Below are 20,298 nucleotides of genomic sequence, written 5' to 3'. Positions count from 1 at the left end.
ATGCACTTGAGTAAATGTACTGTGTTACATCTCTTCCCTGGGCTGATTGTATTAATGTTGTAATACTGCAGTTATTAAGCTTGAGTTCTACTTCTGAGCTGACGAGAGTTTTCCAACTGCTTCAAAAGTCTCAATGCAGCTACCTCTCAGCTCCTCTCACCACGCGCTTCCTCCCCTGCTGTGGTTTAAGCAGCACTTCAAGGTGTTTTACAATCACATCTACAGTGATTAGACTGAGGACTGAAGCAGCTGCTCTGCTAACGTAGTGATCACGCTACACCTCCTGTGTAGAGACTGTGGAATAAATCACATGTGTCAATAATACCTCCATTATTAAGTGACATGAACGTGTAATAATGAAAAAACTACAGTGTACTGCATTACTTCTAAGCAGTGGTGTAGCACATAAATCTGGACCCTGTACATAAGAAGCCTCAGTGGGCTCCCTTCCCCAAATTAGCAAGTACACACATGCAACTGTGGTGGTTATTAGAGTAATAAGTAATGCATTTTAGACAGTCTTCATAGTCTAACGTCTTTGCACATTTCAGCCCTCTTCTTTTGACATGCTGTAATAACTGTGTGTAGCTAGATCTGTAGCAAAATCTAATCATACACAGAGAGCACATAAGAGAAGACTTACAGTAAAAATAGAAACTGAAATTATTAAAATCCCCAAACTGTACATATTCTGCACACATTCATATGTGGTCCTGCGTGAGTATAGTCAGTCATGGATCCAGCCAGCCGGCCTGCTCAGGAACATCTCCTCCGTCAGTGATGGATGGGGGTTATTGTCTCTCACCCCAGCTGCAGCCTGCACACCACTCTGCCCTGTTCTTCTTATTGTCATTTCTAGGGCTTCCAGTGTGTCTTATGTAGGCCAAGATGGAGGGAGAAATGGAGAGGCAGATAGATAAGGCGTTAAATTTGTTTGTTTTGTCCTCTTCTTTCTTTCTTTTTTATCACAAAAACATTCCAAACTCCATCTTGTTGAACACATGAATGAAAGAAATATGAAAAAAGTGAGACCTACTAGTTACAATTTGGGTTCTGCATTTGATTTTCAACCCTCGGGCTGAACTTCATCTGTCACCCTGTTTTGTACAATTAGACAGTATTCACACTCTGGATGCAGAGCTGCGTGGGTGCGTTTGTGTGTGCGTCTGTTGGGGCTGCAGGACTCCTAATCTGGATTATCATGCAGCGCGGCTATGCTTTTCATAATCAGTTTGGTGAGCTGTGATTCTCGGCAGCGCATGACACATCTGGATGCATGCACTCGGCAAAGGGGAGGTGTATGTGTGTGTGACTGCGAGAGAGAGAGAGAGAGAGAGAGAGAGAGAGAGACTCCTCACCTCGCGGTCTTTGCGCGCACAAATGGAGAGGAAACCAGCATCGGACAACGCTGACCGGCGGGCATAGTCACATTTCCACGCACAGAATCATTTCTCGGGTAAGTATATCTCCATTGTCTCCATTTATGCTGAATTCTCATTCTGCAAAGCATCAGCAGACATCTGTAGTTTTATCCAAAAGTCAGACCAGGAATCAAGAACATCACAGACGTGGAGCGCATCAGAGACATTTTACCTGACAGTGCGCACTGACTGCGTTTTGGGACATGGTTTCAGTCACTTTAGCTGCTACTTCATGTCTGCATGTCACACTTGTCTCGTGGATGTGAATGCAGCTCTGACTGGAGGTGTCACACTGAATTCTGTGACCTGAATTTTAGCTACTGCACAAGTTTGGGGCCACATGCTTAATTGTGTACATTTATACTTTATAATATGGCCCTATTGTTGTCAGACTGGGTCACGTACTTTGCTGTGACAGAATAATGTGTTAGTGTAGTGTAGAGATCCGTCTCTGTGCTTTGCCGTTTAGCTGTACCATATGGCTGCAGCTAACTAGTTTCAGTGTGTAATAATCTGTTGATTTTTCTCTCAATTAATCAATTAATCGAATCTATTAAACGTCGGAAAGTGGAGAAAAATGTCTGTTTCCAAAATGACATGTTTACAGGTTCGTGTTTTATTTGATGAACACTCCGAAACTCCCTTCACTGTCATATATGACAAAGAAAAGCAGCAAATCATCATATTTGAGATGTGTTTGCTTGAAAAGTGACTGATTAGACATAACTGATTACCAGAACAATTCAATTTTAATTATATTTGGTCATTTTTTTGTGGTTGACGAATTGATTAAGCGACTAATTGTTTCAGTTTTGTGTACCACATGGTGTACATGCAGTTTCTTCATACTGTGTGGCTTTCACATGAAATGACATAAGACATCTTTCATGGTTTGAAGAACTTCTGTACAGTGAAGGGTTTGTTGGCAAACTGGAACTTGCTGATACTGTATGTTTTCTTTTTGGGTTTTTTACATTTGCGGGTATACTATTCGAAACACTGTAATCCAAGTTTTTATGGCATGTATGTTTGTAGGTTTTGTGTGTTTTCAATGTTTGCATGAAACACTGTAATGCTACTATCGTGACCAGGGCTCCCTTGAAAAAAAGATCTCAGAGGGACTTCCCTGGTTAAATAAAGGTTTAATAATGGGTAGGTAAGCTTGATTTAGCAGCTAACTGTGCGCTTTGCCTTGCTTTTAGAGGGGGAGCTACAATAAATGACGCTACAATCTAATTTTAAAATGATCTAGTACACATTAAATAATTCGAGGCTCCAGACAGGGGACCAACAGTATGCCATAAAAAGTTTTTGTAAACATGTGGCACTTCTTCAACTATACTCATTGTGCTTTGTTAACAAGACATCGAATCAAATGTTTTTGCTCATTACATCTGCTTTAACACTAAGGTGGACACATTTTGTTTTCTGTTTAATGGTAAGACTGTATTGGAATAAGTAGTGCTACATATTATAGACCACATAGTACCCAATATTTACTTATTGCTTTATTTTACAGCCCACATACTCAGTAACTATGTTACAATTACTGTGGAAAAGTGTTGCATATCATTTCAGTTCAAAATCTCCCATAGGTGTTCCTAATGGTTGCAGTCTGTTTCCAAACTCGTCAGACCCCTCAGTGAACCCCTGTGCCCTGTACAGAAGCACCTGCATCTGTTTCTTTGCTCATTTATTCTGATTTTTCCTTTAATATTTCAACCATCTGTATATGACTTTTAGCATGAGAAGAATAGTACTGATAGTAATGGACTCTGAAGGGTTGTGATGGTACTAATAACAACAATCAACATGGGGTCACAGAGATGAGCTAGCTTGGAAACACGGCCCACCAAATGTTGGTTTAGCTCATAATCCGGCTGTGTGATTTGTCAGATTTCACAGTAAAACCCTGCATTAATGTTAATCTGAGATTGTTACTGTTCGTGTCTGATCAGAGGGTGGCACACAAACACAAACACACACAAACCCCTACACACACACACACACACACACACACACACACACACACACACACACACACACACACACACATGCTGTTGTGTTTATACTGCCACTGATTGAGAGTGTAATGGATTGATTGAACACATTGCAGTGCACTCAGAGCAGATGTGTTTCGTGCTGCAGTGTCACATGATCACTCTGTGTGTCACAGACAGCCTTATGGAACACTTAACAGCTCTTCTACAGGAGTTTGTCTTTAAGCATCTTGTTAAGGACCTCAAATTGCATGATTGGTCCAAGTGACCACAGCCCGTGGAGTCCTAAAACCAAGCAGACACTGATCTATTAAAAAGAACACATGCTTGCATGTAATATCTTAACAGTTTCACCCTCTGTCTTTCTTTCATTTTCCTTGTTTAATCCACAGTTTTACTCGGCTTTCTGTGGCTTCTGGGTCTGTCACAGCTGAATACTTCTAACAACACAGTTAAACCAAAACCCAAAGGACAGCAGAGAGATCAGAGAGGGGGTAAATATTTAATATTTCTCCAAATAAAACATTTAAAAATAGGACTAATAATTTGTGCATACCATACACAAACCAGTTTATATGACCTATATGACCAGTTTATCACTTTTAAACTTTAGTCAGTGGATAGCAATGTTGCTCTGTGGATCAATCCAAACTTAACTTAAAAGATTTAACTTGCTGATCTGGTCCAGTTGCAATGGGGTAGGCCACTTCAGAAAACTGACTTGTATCTGATTTAAGAACATCTGGATTAGTGAAAATCACAGCAGCATCTGGAGTCCATATTCAGCAGCATGACAATATGGTAACATTCGCCTGCCCTGTTATTAGCTTGGACAAAACATTGTTGGCTTAAAAGTAGTTTAGCTTGCCTAATGTGCCTGTGCGTGTGCGTGTTTGTTTCCTGGCACCTCGCACGTTCTGGTCCCTCTCTCAACCCTGTGAAAAGCTATGCTGAAGGTCTAATGCTTCCGGGTTGCATGTGTGTCTGTCTCCCCACCGTCCATTTTGGGTGAGAGCAGATTAGTCAGAATCCACCAGCTGCTGTGGAATTGGTTGAAATTGTGCCACACAGCTTTGTAATACGGTTACGTAAGTCTGACCAGTCAGAGGTAGGGTTTAACTTGCATAAAGAGCAAGGCACTTGACCCAGAGAGGCAGCGAATGAAAGGGTCCCTGCTGGGCCTTTGTACTGTCTCTCAGCTTGTGTCCAGTGATGCAGAACTGCTCTTTTCTCCAACAAAATGACAGCTCATAATTCACATTGCCTCCCTGTTCTGTGGTTGGTATCATTTTGACAAGTCAGTATGTGGTGGCTGTTTAATGTGTTATGTGGAAACATGCAGTGCTACTGACACACAAAAGCCACATGAGGAGAATGACAGAGAGCATCTTTGAACTCCCCCCACTGTTCATCTCAGTGCTGCATAAGTAACTCCTTAAACAGCTCGAGAAGACATCAGAGGGAGGGTTATGACTCTAGGTTTTTACTGATGACAGTTAATTCTTTAGGGGATGAGACTGGAAGACACTGTGCTGTTTCCTTGGAAAGATGACAAGCTGAATATGTGTGGTAATGCTTATTTTGTCATGAAAACATTAAGTATTTGCTCTTTGTTTTTTGCTGAAAGGCTGCATCTTTACTCAAATTAGATTTTTTCATTTCATGTTCATGTGCGCAGAAAGCCCCTGCTCAGAAATTGAATGACTTTTACTGTGTAATCAATCAGCCCCAAAAAAACCATTAGATCCAAGCCTGAATTGCCCTAGTTTGTGCAATATTTGGGGAAGACGGACTGTCTATTTTTGCATGCCTCTAAACCTCACTCAGTATGTGGAACGACAGCTTTGGGAGAGGTACTCACTTGGATCTGATTCAGGCTCTCTCTTCAGAATAATGAAGATTTGCACAACTCCTAAGAGCTAAACTACATGACATTCACACATTAATGCCTAGTTGGCATTGGAAAGCAGTTTTTGTGAAAATGAGGCATGAGTGTAGAAAGGATGCCCTTCCTCCCTCTCTATGGCTCATTCCCTGGCTGCTTTTGTTTGCTCTGCCTCCGAGGCTTAATAATGTAGCTGACCATGTACTTTATTTATTCTCCTTCACTGACTCTTAGGTGCCTTGGCTGTGCGATGTAAAAACAAGACATGGCAGAAAGTGAAGCAAACGGGGAAAGAAGAAGCGAGGATGATGGAAGAAGAGGTGGCAGACCTCTCCAGGAGCCCCACACCCTCGGTCTTGGCCTCTCACCAGTCGGTGCCCCCTCTCTTGGGACCAAGAGACATCTCCCTCGTGGGATTGTGATCCAGCTGACTGGGACAGAGGGGGAATGGGATAGTCTGGATGACAGTGAGCTCATCTTCTCCCTCGACCACGATGACGACTACCCTTCTATCTCTCTCTCCAGAGAGAGGCAGCTTTCTGTTGAGGATGACAGAGGGTTGCAGTCCCAAGCTTTCCACGTCCCTCTTTCTCCCTCGTCCCCTGGCTCTCTGGGCAACTGCTCCACCATTGGCCCAAGCTTCCTCTCCCCAGGCCCTTCTTCACCCACCCACAGACCCCTTGCAAGCCTGGTCAAGTCTCTCTCCACAGAGCTGGAGCTCAAAGAAGGCTCCACCCTCAGACCGAAGCCCCTTCTCAGCCTCGTCAAGTCCATCTCCACTGAGATCTCCCGCTCAGAGCCAGAGGTATCGCAGTCAAAATCAGACTCCCGCCTCAACCTCCACTTGTGGAAGCAGCTTACCCAATCAAAAACCCGCAGCAATGGGGACTCTCGCACTGCGCCCCCTTCTCCGAGCTCACTCTCCCCAAGTGCAGAGGGTCTGAAAGGGGGCTTCTTCAAAATGGAATTAGAGGACACCAAGAGGAAGCTCTCTGAGGCCGTGCACGAGCCTCTGAGCTGCATGTTCAGCAAGATCATGAGAGAGGAGAGTGTAGGCAGCCCCAAACACCAGAGTAAGACCCAGGCTGCTCACCAGGTTAGCTGCAGAGGTTTGGGCCGTGAAAGTAGCACAGACACAGTTCTCTCAGAGTCTCCTGTGAGGAACAGTAGAAGAGCAGATGCTGATGTTTTGCCGGTGTTTGACTGGCCGTCTGTTCGACATCCTGGGAGAGGCCACCGCAGTCACTGCCCTGTGCATCACAACAGACAACATCACAGGGATGAGGAGCTGGAAATATGTACAGATGATGACATGATGCAAATATTGGCCTTTGAAACTCATGGACAAGTGAGGAGATCACCTGCTGGACCTCAGGTCATTGCACCACCCTTGATTAGGACTTCTCCCCGTTCTCAACCCCATCGTCCTCTGCCACGCATGAGCTTATTCTGCGTGGCAGTGCTGTCGTATGGCTACTTCATACTGCCTCTCAGCCCATACTTCTCGGGTCTGGCTCTGGGATTAGCACTGGGCTTCTTGCTAGGATTGTGGCTCATCAGAATGGGTTCCTCCAGGTCTCGCTGCTCAGATGCTCCATACAGACCACCACAGACTCTTTTGGGAGAGGGGATTATGACAGGTGCCACTGTCACCACTGAGCCTGACACCCTCAAGGTAAATGAATGAGTCATTAAGGAGGAAAATGGCACATTTTTCTTCTCACCCTATTTTCAGCCACCTCAGTCGCACTCCAATACTGACACATTTCTCATCATGTCTTTCATTAATAACACCTGAGAAAGGACACATGTAGGTGTCATAAAGAAATCATCGGACTTTGAATGTCATTTCTTTGTTCTACCCAGCACTTGTCTCTTGAAGGCATAGCTGGCGTTTGGTGGATGGTTACCAATATGGTTACCTTTGGACAGAGCCAGACATTATTAAAAGAGTTGTGTAACTTGATCTATATAGTATAGTATGCAGGTTTTCCTGAAAAACAATGCATAGAGTCACACAAAAGTAATTCCTCTCAGTTAGCATGTATGACCCACTAGGAGTGTGTGGTGGTGTATTTATTCTGCAGGGATGCTGTCCCCTTTTCTTCTTTTTTGCTGTGGTTGGGACATTTCTGGGTATCAGCCTTTATTCAGTTGGTGTGTTGCTGCCAGCTGATCACAGCGCACAGGTGAGGTTAGGACTTTATAAAAAGGTAGCGACCAGGTGTCAGACTGCAAGCAGCACGTATCCAAGAGGAAGCTACAATAATAGTAGACACAGTGCCGAAAACTCTTTATAAACAGTCACTGACAATTCCTTCATAGTATAACTTTGATTATGTGTTTATTATAGTTCTCAGCAAGCTTTATTTTGAAACTCTAGCCAGGTTTTGCTAACTGAACATAACATATTTATTATTGATAACTTGAGCATGGAGCCATGTACATGCAAAACTGACACTATAGGGGTACGTAGTTTCAAGCATAGGGCCACTGACCAGTCAGGAGTGAGGACCTGTTGGTTTGTTTCATGTATTCAGAGGTTGCACAAATTGAAAATGCACATAAAAACAAGTGAATGGAGACACATTCATTACTACAGAACTATGAAACTATGAAATATGACTACACCTTAGCAACCAATTTTTCTCTAATTCAGTGATGCTGCTGAGACTAATTGGTACAAGAGAACTGAAAAAAAGGCTCAAAACAACGTTAATATCTTTCTGACTGTGCCATAATGGCATAACTGCAGACTATTCATCAGCAGACCTACGTGGTGAAATTGACTGATTTCAAAGTGAACATGTTCAAAGGCTACTCTTAATACAGTAACAAGAGTACTCCTAATTATTTTTCAGCTGTGCTAATAGAGCAGTTAGGAAAGTGTCAAGTTGGCGAGTCACTGTGACATCTCTGCAGACTGTTTCCTTCACAGATTAAAGCTTCTGGACGTGGCATACAACTTGGTGCCCAGAATGCAATTAAAGCCTTCAATAATAAAACCTGCCTGAGCTGCAGTGGTAATTACTGCTCTCCTCCTGGCTGAGCTTGACACTGGGCAACTGGAGAGGACAGCTACCACCCAGACACTGTCAGTTCCACAGGCAATTAGGGGGAGATCCAGGCAGCAGGAAGCTGTAATTTGGCAGGGCGCGAGGAAGGAGAGTGGTGGTGATGGCGATGGCTGGAAACGGGGGGTTTACTGTCTCAGTGTTGCGATAATTCCCTTGTTTGATCATTAGCAGTTTCAGTCTGAGCGCTGTTACAATGTGAAAGTTGGAGCCGCAAGGTTTTTGAGGTGTTTCAGAGGTTGATGGATAATCAGATGACAGAATGAGATCAGTTATGGGGATTGATTGTGGGAACACATCTGGGCCAAGGCACAGGCTGACACTGTTGTGTCAATACATTTTCAGTATGTATAATACATAGTTTATTGGTGAATTGGAGCAGTAAGAGGGAGCATCAGGGTCTTAAAGGGGGTTCATTTTACAGCATTCATGTTACTTAAAGTTGTTCTAATGAACACTCCAGCACTATACTAATTAGTGGCGGCAGAGAGTCCAAGTGTAAGGCCTTTTGCAGGTTGTCCCATGTATAAGGTGCTCTATATGAAAATGACATGAATGAAACATGTCTCTTGGACAGTTCACATTCTGTGTTGACCTTTAGTGACCAGACAACGTCTGCAGCCTCATTAAGCCACATGTTTGCAACTGCCTTTTTTAAGACACAGAAAAGCTTCAGGATTCAGCAGAGCGGTATTTACTGACATATTTTATGCCTTTGACTTTGAGAAGAGGGAACCGCATAGTGGAACAATGCTGACTCATTTCTGTGTTTTAGGACTCTTTCCTGCAGTACTCTATCACAGTGACTTCCTGGATTCTTTTTGATGCTGTGAGGTTGTTAAGAAATCTCCAGGAAGTCTCAGTGTGGCAGGCTGTCATTCCTCAGACATAGGTCTAGCACATAACTTCACACATAACTTCGTCGATTAGTTTAGCCAAGCACATTTCTCAACATGGCAAACTGGAATGTCATGGCCATCATATTGATATTGAATGTAAAGTGTATATGAGGGTCAGGAGTTCTTTTGCTCTGAGTTCAGTTTAATAGGATTGGTTTCCTCTAACCCCAACCCCGCATCTAACCATCTGTAACCTAAAGCCTCTGACTGTGTTAGCTGACAGCAGAAAGAAGCCAGGAATGATGCATTGCCTGAGAAGCAAAATCCAGAGCACAATGTCCCTCCAAACAAAAGGCTATTTTCTATATATCCATGCATCTTCTCTTGTAACATTATAATGATTGGACTTGTCCTCTGAACCCTCAAATCGCAAACTTGCCTTTTGCACGACATTTGTTCCACAATATGTGTTAAAAATCACATTTACTTATTGCTGTTATCTTCATTTTTAGGCTGATTAGAAACATCAGAACGTGACTTCCAGATCAAATGCTAATTACACAAACTCAAACTGTAGAATTGGAATTAACATTTATTTTCTACCTTTGCAGGGCTGGATGAATGAGATACAGGACTATGACCCTGAAACCTACCATCCAGCTCTGACTCACTCTGTGTTTGCCACCCTGGAGGGCTCCTGTCTCCGTCTGGACTCCCCGCGTACCAACATTAGTCGCAGGGCCATGTACGACGAGAGAGTCCTCGAGGCCACCTTCATCAAGTCACGCTCCTTTCAGCTTGCAAAGAGCAAAGTATGATGTCTGCCGAAGTAACTGCATTAAGGGGGGTTTGTTCTGTGTCTGAGGTTGTTGTTTTTTTTCAAAGTGATATCGAAAAGAAAGTGAAGACCTAATATATTTTGATATTCTGGTGATGTTCTGATCCTACATGTAGTCACTCCAGAGCTTTTAATTCAACCTCATGCTCGCCAGATTTCAGCCAGACTAGATATTTCAAGTGGTTGACAAACAGATTGCCATCAAGTTGCACTGCTAGCATGGCTAAAATGGAAATAAATCTGTCTGCAGGGGCTTTGGATGAAAGCATTCAGGATCCAATTAATGGAGGCACAGGATTTGTTGTAATTCATGCATCCATGTTGTAGTGACGTTTTCCATTAAGTACAACGCCTGAACTTGCTAGTAATGTGTGTGAGAACATAAAAAAAAATGTGGAGAAGAAGCGTAGCTGAAATTAAGGTTAACTGGAAGGAAACGGTTAAATGAACCTATAATACTGGTTAAACTCCTCAGCATTAATTAGAACTCATAAATGGGACATCTGACTGCATTGCCCAATTAACAGTTGCTTTGTGCTTTGACATAGGAAAACTCTGCCACTGTTCCCCAAAGGTATTCCTACTGCCATCTGTGTTGGCTCGAAAGAGGGTGTGGAACCCAAAGTATCCCATCTGCATCCAAGTGGCAGGGGAAGCAAACCCCCAGGGCGGTGAGGGAGGAACGTCGGAGGACGGTTTGGGAGAGGAGCCAGGAGCTGAACCGGCAAGTCCACGGCAGATTTCCTCCAAACACACCCACGACCCTCCCGCCACTCTTTACCTCTTCGGCCGCACAGGACGAGAGAAAGAAGAGTGGTTTCGTCACTTCCTGTTTGCATCCATGGATACAGAGAGGGAAAAACAGAGGCCTGGCAGATGTGCGTCCAGATCGGGTACGAGAAACGTTAATAATGCATTAGAGAAGAGAAGGCTTCCAGATAAGGCATCTATACAACTGCTATATGTGTGGATTATGGATTACATGCTCCAATTCTTTGCATTTCAAAGCCAATCCCTTCTGAGGGAACACACAGATCTCACAGTTGACAGGGCAAAGGCATCAGAAAAACATCTATTAGATTCACCAGCTTTATTTGGAAGAAAATGACTGAGTTGTTGCATGAGCAGACATATTACTCATTTGTTTTTGCTTTTCTTATGCAAATTTGTCATCTGATCTGTCATCTGTCACACTTCCTTTTTCCATCGCTACACTCTGTTTTATGGGCACCATATAAAAACAGTTGCTCTGTTGCACTCCTGGGAATAGCTCATGATTAATACAAGAACAGGATTTGGTTAAGTGATTTTAAAGAATAGTTGGCATCTGGCAAATAAGCTTATTTGCTTTTTGGCATGCAGATGAGAAGACTGATACCACTGTCATGTCTGTGCAGTATGGAGCTGGAGCCAGGAGACGGTTAGTTTAGCTTTGCATAAATACTGAAAATAAGGGGAAACAGCTAGCCTGGCTCTGTCCAAAGATGTGGACTTTGGAACAGCTATGACCTGCAAGGTGCGGGTCACATGACCAATGGGAGTAGCCGATCAGCCGATTACCATCAGGTTTCCATCCTTCATAAGTGCAAAATTTAAACTAAATTCTAGAAAGTTTGCAAGTGCAATTACACTCCTGTGTGAGTGTTTTTCTCTTTTCGCCCCCATCAGAACAGACCTGCATCAGAGATAATTGGGTGTGTGAATATCTTCTGTGTGAAAAGGGGTGTTTGCATCCTCTCTTGCAAAAATCACACTAGTTACTTCTTGCTAGTTCTAATTTAACCAAAAGGCACTCATTTCCAAAGCACTGATAGTAAGACAAAAAAAAAAAAAAAAAAAAAAAAATTCTGCCATGCTTATCTTCACCAGCCAGGTAAATGTTTCCTGTATTCTCCCAGGTAACCCAGCACTGGCACAGAGCGTTAGCGCCTCAGGTAATGTACCAAGCAACAGAATGGGCAGCAGCGATGATGACGCCCCCTCCACTCCTCCACCCAGCAGTTCTGCAGCTCATGTCAGTAAGACCTCCAGTAGCACCAGGGGCTCCGTGTTAGACTACCCCCGCTACATGGCTCGTCTCCTGGCCACAGAGGAGTTGACCCCGCTCTCCAGCCCTGGAGCCAGCAGCACAGAGACAAGTCCCACCATCAAAGCAAATGTGAGTCACGCTTGTAGATAAAATTAAGCAAAGCAAATTAAGTGAAGCTGTCGGAACATTCAAGAATTGGACAGTTTATATGGTGCATAGCATGCACAGACGGTAAAGTGACCGTCTTAAATGAAAGTTAGAGAACAAATGACAGAGTAAACTAGATAAAATGTAATGTTGTTAATGGAAAAGCAAGTGGGGAATTTCCCAGCATTTGTGAAATTATTCTGTTCTTTACTGCCCTGTTTTTAGCTCTAAACTGTATTAAAGCTGCACTATTCTCATCTTTGCTCAGCTCTTACTCTTTTTTACAGTGTACCTGTGATCTCGCAGAGCACCCTGGGACAAGCCAGACTGCATGGGCTAATGCTCTAATTGGCCGAATCTTCTGGGACTTCCTGCGAGAGAAGCACTGGGCCGACGTGGTTTCCCACAAGATCCAGAAGAAGCTGAGCAAAATCAGAGTGCGAGGGGTTCAACTCAAACTCAAAGTTAATTTAAAGTCACAGAGAAGGTTAACCACAAGTGTGAGACGTTTCACATCACTTTAAAACTGTGATATGCTATATTCTTTACAGCTGCCTTACTTCATGAATGAGCTGACTCTGACTGAGTTGGATATGGGCTGCTCCATGCCCCATATCACCACTACCTCCAGACCAGAGGTCAACCACAGAGGTGAGTGCATACACACACATACACACACACACACACACGCCGTGACAGCAAGAGATGAGTGAGAAGATGCCCACATGATTACAGCTGAGCACTGCAAAGCATCAGATCAGACGCTGTTATCCTGTTGTAATCTCAGAGAGCAGGAGAGCCATTACTCCATGGCCTTCAACATTTAGAGCATATTGGCTTGCGTGTGTGTGTGTGTGTGTGTGTTTTAAAATCAGGCAATCTGGCAGACAACACTCTTAATGACGAGGGGAGTTTAAGTGTGTCAGCGTGTGCCTACGTGTGACCTCGTGATTTTGTCTGTTTCTGTGCCCACTTCACCGTTACACAACCGTCTGTCAGCAAATTATCCTGTTTTCAGCTTCTGACTGTTTTTGCTGCTCAGTCCACATGTGTCAGCTCCTGAAGGGGATTTATAATCTGCCGTAATTTATTATAAATTTAATTTCGAGGCTCGATAATCACAGTGAAAGCCATTTAATCTGCCACTAAACGGCGTGTGTCCAGATTAGGCTTTGTCTTAATTTCGCCGCTCTGGTTTTTGACCTCTTTGTGCTGCCCCCTGCAGGCCTGTGGGTGGAGCTGCAGCTGGTCTACACTGGTGCCCTGCAGATGACACTGCAGACCAAGTTCAACTTGTCCAAGCTGGGCAAAGAGGGCGGTCAGGATGCGGACTGTGCAGCTGAAGCTAGCAGCCCACGGTCAGCATAGACACTATGAACACATGCTCCAGCTGTTTACTTTTATACGCTTTCTGAGTAGCATTTTGTAGCATTTTTCAGCTCCTTTTGGGGATAAAATAATGTGAATATGATATTGTTTGTTGTGTTAGCAGCACTCCCAAAAAGGGACTAACAGGATTCTATTTTTTAACACATAAAGCCGCTTGCTAAAAATAGCATCTCAATGTAGACAAATTCAATATGAAAAACAGTTTGCAGCCCAAAATATACATTTAATATAACTGAGTCATCAAATGCATTGAGTACCTCATTAAACATTTTTTATTACAACACCATATATATATTTCTAATGGTGGAAATAAAAGCAGTCCAGGCAGATTCATCCCGTTTTTCAGTCAGTAGTCAAGCTTAAAACGCGCTGGAGCCTACAGTCCCCATAAAGCAACTCAACAGCCTTTTTAATTAGACCATCTGCGCCTGAGGGCATCATCAAATCTATGTTCTCAAACTTTAAAAAGCTCTGTCCAAACCCAATGCACACACTGTACAGCTGTTTTTATACAGCTCTGTTTTCGGGCTAAGTAATAATCCTTGGGATGAGTGAACTACCCTTTGTGTGAAATCTGTGGGGTCCTTTGAAAAAAGAAATCAATACCTCAGTATTTCTATCACCTTAAGCTGTATTTCATCATATTGCCCAGGTGTAGTAGCAGGAGTCATAGCCCAAAACCCTGTATTTTCATCGTCATCATTTCTATTGCACACACACACACACACACACACACAAATACACACCTACTCATCTCTCTATCCGCTGATCCACTCCAGCCTCTGATCCACAGAGCAGAGCTTCACATTACATTGATTAGCGTAGACCTGCCCGTCGTAGGCCCACAGTGCTGGGGATTACAGTCCAGGCAAAGCTTCACATTAGCTGCCTGTGCTGCAACTGAAGCTTTAAGGAGAGATAGAAAATTTGGGAGTTGTTAATCTTTTCAAGCAACTTCCACTTTACAGTAATTGCAAGATTTGTTGACATACATACATCTTTGCACACGTCCGATGAGAGCTTAAATCTGCACTCTTAGCTGTCACTTTTTTTTGCATCAAAAATGACGAAAGTTCTTCCATCCATACCTTAATTTTGTCATCCATCTGCCCGTTCCTGCAGCCCCATCTTCAGTGTGTTGGCAGACAGTGATGAGGAGTCCTCCAGTGCTGGTTCGTCTGATGAGGAAGAGCTGCTTCTGTCTGAGCCTCAGGGTCCACTGGGGGAGAAGGGATCTGCACAAGCTGCTGATGGGTAAACCCCGATACAAAAAAAGATGTTTCAATGATGATTAAAAGAATTACAAATGAAAATGTAACATCATCAGCTTCTTTTGTGTGACAGTTAAGTCAAGTTTTATATAAAAAGCCATTTTAAAAAGGGAGAAAGTAACATTTAGCAGGACCAGGAAGTGTTACTTTTCCCCCTCTGTGTGGTGAATTCTCTTTCTCTAAAGCAGAAAATAAAGTGTGCCGACATCACACTCCAGATGGCTGTCGCTTTCATTTACATTTCAGACTCACATCTCTCCTCGGGTTTTGACTTTAGCATCTGAATACTAAATCTGCTCTCAAATTCAAAACTCCTCTAATCCTCTCTCACAGGACAGGGGGTGGGAAGACCGGGAGGAAGATTTTGAGATTTGTGGACAAAATCGCTAAATCCAAGTACTTCCAGAAGGCGGCAGAGAATGAGTTCATTAAGAAGAAGTTTGAGGAGATGTCCAACACGCCCCTGCTGCTCACTGTGGAGGTCCAAGAGTTGTCCGGGACTCTGGTGGTCAACATCCCGCCGCCCCCTACAGACAGGATATGGTAAGTGCTGAAGCTTGAGGGCTCAAATCCAGTTTAATGCATGTCCGCTGAAGAAGAGTGCAGCCTTCATTACTGAGTTAGATGATTTTAACTCATGTATATGCACACAAACAGAAACCATTCAAATAAATAATGTGCTAAATTTATGAAGTCAGTTGGTACGTACTGACGCTATTCCAAAGCATCCATGCAGTTAATGTGTAGGCAAATGCTTTGGAAAGTTGATGGTTGCAGAATTTGTCCATCAAATATTTGCTGTCATGACTGATGTGGAGCACAGGAACGCGGAGGAAAAGCAGCCCACTGAGGCAGATCTGGTGCTGTTCAGTGATTTAATGATACAAACTCAGGTACATAAGCTTACAGAGCAAGTGAGGCAGACTGGGGTCAAAATCAGAAGGCAGTCCAACCAATAAGGAGCAAGCAGGAATCCAAAGTCTCATAAACAGGCAAAAGGTTAAACTATGTACTGGTGACACTGTCATTAAATATAAACATAGAAATAGATATTTACACATGATTTTGTGTATACAGTTATACAATAAGATATAGATAAGGCAATATAATAAGGCAATATCAGCTGATTTGTTGGTCTACTTCTCCTCTGGACACTGAGATTACCGTCCTGATTTCCGACTGTATACATACGTTTTAAAAACCAGTGTCACCCTGATGTATTAATGACTGCCTGCCATAAATGCTTCAGAAGCAATCCTCACTTCGCAGTGTTCAGCGGCGGCATGTTGTGTTTGTGACTTTCTGTGGTGTGACTCATGTTTCACACTCTATCTCCTGCCAGTAGAGCATTTATTTATTCTACCGATCCACTTTAGTCAAGTCTTAGACCTGTTTGACGCACTAAAGCAGCGCCAGGTTGGTATAGGGCTAAAAACAGCTTTGACGATGTGACGGTCTCCTCTGCAGGTACAGCTTCTGTGTGCCCCCGAAGTTAGATCTGCATGTCCGGCCCAAGCTAGGGGAGAGGGAGGTGACTTTCTGTCATGTGACCGAGTGGATTGAAAAGAAACTGCAGGATGAGTTCCAGGTAAAAAAAAAAAAAAAGAAGAAAATACCCCTGTGTATGGCTTCTTCTCAGCTTTTCTCTCACATCATGTTGTTTTCTTCTCCAGAAAGTGTTTGTGCTGCCAAACATGGATGACATCTACTTACCCCTGATGAACTCTGGGGTGGACAGCCCTCAAGCATCGCAGCGTCTGTCCTCCCAGTCCCAGCGGTCCCAAAGCTCCTCCACAGAGTCCATAGAGAGGATCCCAGCTGAGATCTCTGGGGCAGAGTCTGACTAGTGCCTCACTGTCCACGGTCAAAGGAGAACTGACCCTGCAAAATGGATTCAGTACATTATATATTCACGCAGTGAGAGAAAGAGAAGAAGAATGAGAATCATCAAACAGAACATGATTTTGCCTCCAGACTTCAGTAGCTCTTCGGCAGACTTACTAACCCTTGTGTTTATGTCTGAACCAGGAGTTTCTAAAGGTCTGATGTGTAGCTTTGTGGATGTGATGTGATGGAGAGTCTGAGGAGTATTGATGTATGATGTGTGATGGGTTGTAGTCAGAGAGGGATGTAAAAGCAAAAAAGGAAAAAAAAACAAGCAACAAGTGATACCTTTTGCAAATGTTTACATGTGAATGATCCCTATGAGATTATATATCTAAATATTTGCTGCTTTGATGTTTACAGCTCAATGTCACTTTGGATTTAAGATGATGGATATAATTAAAGAAAAGCTCTAAAAACAGCTGCCAGTTTGATTCAAGCACATGACAGTCACACACAGAGTAAGTGTGAAACTTTCAAAAAGCACACGACCTCTATAAATCTTACATTTCCAACAATAGATGGAAAGATGAAATGTTTGTGAATGTGTCAGCATAATCTGCACATACTTGCATTTTTCATGTGCGACACTTTCACGGACCTCCTGCTCAATTTCAATGTATTAAACATAATATTCCGGTGTATTAAAATATTTGATTAAGACTTTACTGTGGTGTAGCTCATTGATCCTTTGCTTATGACCTGACATATCTTACACTGTCCTCAATACAAACACACTGTTCCAAGGCAAAAATCTGTGTCGTAACCAAAGTTCAGTGACAGCTCTTGCCTTTTTATCATCAGCGCCAACCTCAGTCAAATCCCTGTTGAGTCGGAGAAAATATCTGCCCCCTACAGGCTGGACTGAGAGTGTACTTTTACCACAGCAGCACCTGATTGCACAGTAAATTACTCTTCTGGTTTGCTTGAGAGGAACAACACGGATCTGGATCACTTGACCTGAATAATATGAATGTCATTTGCAGCTGTTGTGAATTAACAAAGTTTGGGGGAGAGAACAAATGACTGTCATCCATCATCTCATATGCAGAGCTCGGTTTAACAGGAGAGGTAAGGCGAATTGTAAGACGGGGGAATGTGCTTCTTTGCACTCAAAAAAAAAAAAAAAAAACCTCCTTCATGCTCCGATGCTTCAGAAATCACGACTCATTAACCTCAGGATTTATTCAAATGCACATCTCCGAATTTAAGGTGTAAGAACGGCAGATACATTTAGCAACTGCTTGACCTGGAAACAGAAACACTCATAAAAGAGAACTTAAATATTAAATTTACTGATGAAAACACAGTAATAAGAGATAATGGTAACAAATGCTCATTAATTCAAGAAAAAACAAATAAATCAGTGACACAGAAGTCGAGACGTGAAGCAAAGATTCCAGTGAAGTGTTCGACAACAGAACGTGGTGGAAAAACAGCCTGTACGAAATTCACAACCAGAGAAAAGGTCCTGATGCATGAAATTAAATCACATGGGGAAGAAGTGTGATAATGTGTGGGAGGTTGTGTGTGTGTGCGTGTGCGCGCGTGCATGTCCCTCTGTGGGATACTGTTGACTTATTTGCAGAATGGTTCATTAGACAGACCCCAGGACTGTGTTTGAAACTGTTAGGAGATGCAAATTCATCGCTGCAGTGAATGTAATTATTCCACAGTGGAAATCAGCCGTGTTATGAAGTCATTTATAATAACTGTCGACAACTTACCAACCATATTTACAAGTTTCACAACATCTTTCTTTGGGTCTACATGCGATCAGTGCTTGGACACGAAACTGGAGGAAGATCTAGATGGAACACTGATCCTACCAAACTGTTGAAAATGTGCACTGGTCAGATGCCACGTAGGCTCAGCAGGCAAGCAATAGAGGGCAGCACTGTTCATCATTTAGCTGACAATAGCACAGCACTCCTTCAGCCGGCGAACTGCATGGCTCATTCTTAAAAGATACGTTCATATCTTAATCCAGAGCTCACATCACTACTGTAGATGTACAGTAAATGCCTTATTTTTGGCTGTAAATGTTCCATGTCTTTGAAAACGGGGCTCTCTCCATTGAAAAACGTGTTCCTCAGCGGAGTAACACCTTTGGATGATAGTCACTTGAGCTGTGAAACTTCGACTACAGAAGTGTGATATTAGCTTTAGAATGCATTTTTTACAGAGTAAAGACTAGATATTGCCTGTTTTAGGTAAATTTTATTTATCTTGAAATGTGAAGCTTTGGTTAAATTGTAAATTTTGCTCAGGTTTCATGGTGGAAATAAATGTGAACCTGACTGTGCATGACAATATTTCCTCACATCAAGACAACGAAAAATAAATTTCCTTTCTCACAGAAGACATTTTGACTTGTTACAATAGTTAACTGGATACTGGCTGAATTCCATTTTGCTGCCTCAGTTTCAGGGTCTGGTGTTGAACATGCTCATACACTGTTTTACATAAAAAAGAAAGATCTGCTCTGCACCAGCTATCAACAGCTGGGTTAGGGTGTTTCTGTTCAAAGGAATTGGAGGTAATTACACCTAATAGCAGTCTACAGCGTGTGTAATAGACTAATGCACTCCTGACTTCCTTCAACATAATTGACTCATCAAAGCCACATCTTAGGCCACTTCCTGAAGGTTCCCGGTGACTGTAAATATAGCACAGTCTCACACACACACACACACACACACACACACACACACACACACACAGAGAGAGAGAGAGAGAGAGAGTCATTATATCATAAAATTGGACTGGCAATTGTAAAAAGTATGGCGGCACTTTAACCAGAGGGCATCTTTTCCCATCAACACCACATTTCTGACTAATAATTCACCTCAGGCTTCCTTGTCTTTGTCTGTAAATACAATAAATCCTTTCTCGACTGACCCTCCTCAAGTAAACTGAGGAGTTCACGTGATCGTTGGTGAGAAAAATACAGCAGTTAGTTCCTTTTACTGCACTGCACACGAATGATATGGGCACTGCGTTTCTTATGGTTAAAGTTTTCTTGACAGGTGATTTCAGAATAAAATCTAATTACACAACTGCATGTGCTTGTCCAAGAATGTCAAAATGTAAATCAGATTGAATAATATGGTGATGTATTGCACGATTGAGTTTCAGGTCACACAGTGTGTTTGGAACAACAGGCAACAACAACAACATATTTCACTGCTGCAGAAACCTTTTCGATAAGGACTGAAACAATGCTTTGATTTGGAGGCCGGTGTGCTTGATCACTGCTTATCACTGTTGAAAGCAGGGAAACCTCAAAACACTGAATATTACACTGACGTACTTTATCTTTGTCAAATGTGAACTAATGTCAATGGCTAAATGCACTTTTTTACTGACTAATGACCCAGGTTTCAAGGTACGCTTGGTAACCAGGTACCGAATCGTTATGCACCTGCTGTGGCTCAATCTTTCATCACTGTTTGAAGAACCTGAACAGGGTGCGGCTCACCTTTCAGATGAGACGTTTTGTTTGACTTATGTAATCTCAG

General features: G+C 42.8%; 1 protein-coding gene across 2 annotated transcripts; it reads left to right on the top strand.

Moving 5' to 3' along the window:
• Positions 1 to 1,343: 1,343 nt before the first annotated feature.
• On the top strand, positions 1,344 to 17,190 carry tex2l (testis expressed 2, like). 2 transcript variants are annotated; one of them, XM_076760752.1, is made up of 12 exons: positions 1,344 to 1,456; positions 5,541 to 6,981; positions 9,831 to 10,031; positions 10,632 to 10,950; positions 11,956 to 12,215; positions 12,521 to 12,670; positions 12,785 to 12,884; positions 13,459 to 13,591; positions 14,745 to 14,876; positions 15,227 to 15,436; positions 16,361 to 16,481; positions 16,567 to 17,190. In XM_076760752.1, the coding sequence occupies exons 2-12, from the start codon at positions 5,572 to 5,574 to the stop codon at positions 16,738 to 16,740; spliced, it is 3,210 nt and encodes a 1,069-aa protein (XP_076616867.1). In that variant the 5' UTR covers positions 1,344 to 1,456; positions 5,541 to 5,571; the 3' UTR covers positions 16,741 to 17,190. The 2 variants fall into 2 exon arrangements, with proteins under 2 accessions (XP_076616867.1, XP_076616866.1); XM_076760751.1 differs by having other exon boundaries at positions 12,521 to 12,697.
• The last annotated feature ends 3,108 nt before the right edge of the window (positions 17,191 to 20,298 follow it).

This window comes from Chaetodon auriga, chromosome 20, assembly GCF_051107435.1.
Source record: "Chaetodon auriga isolate fChaAug3 chromosome 20, fChaAug3.hap1, whole genome shotgun sequence".
In the NCBI taxonomy this organism is placed as follows: Eukaryota; Metazoa; Chordata; class Actinopteri; order Chaetodontiformes; family Chaetodontidae; genus Chaetodon; species Chaetodon auriga.
The sequence above is the reverse complement of the archived record's forward strand: the minus strand, read 5'-3'. Positions and strand labels throughout refer to the sequence as shown.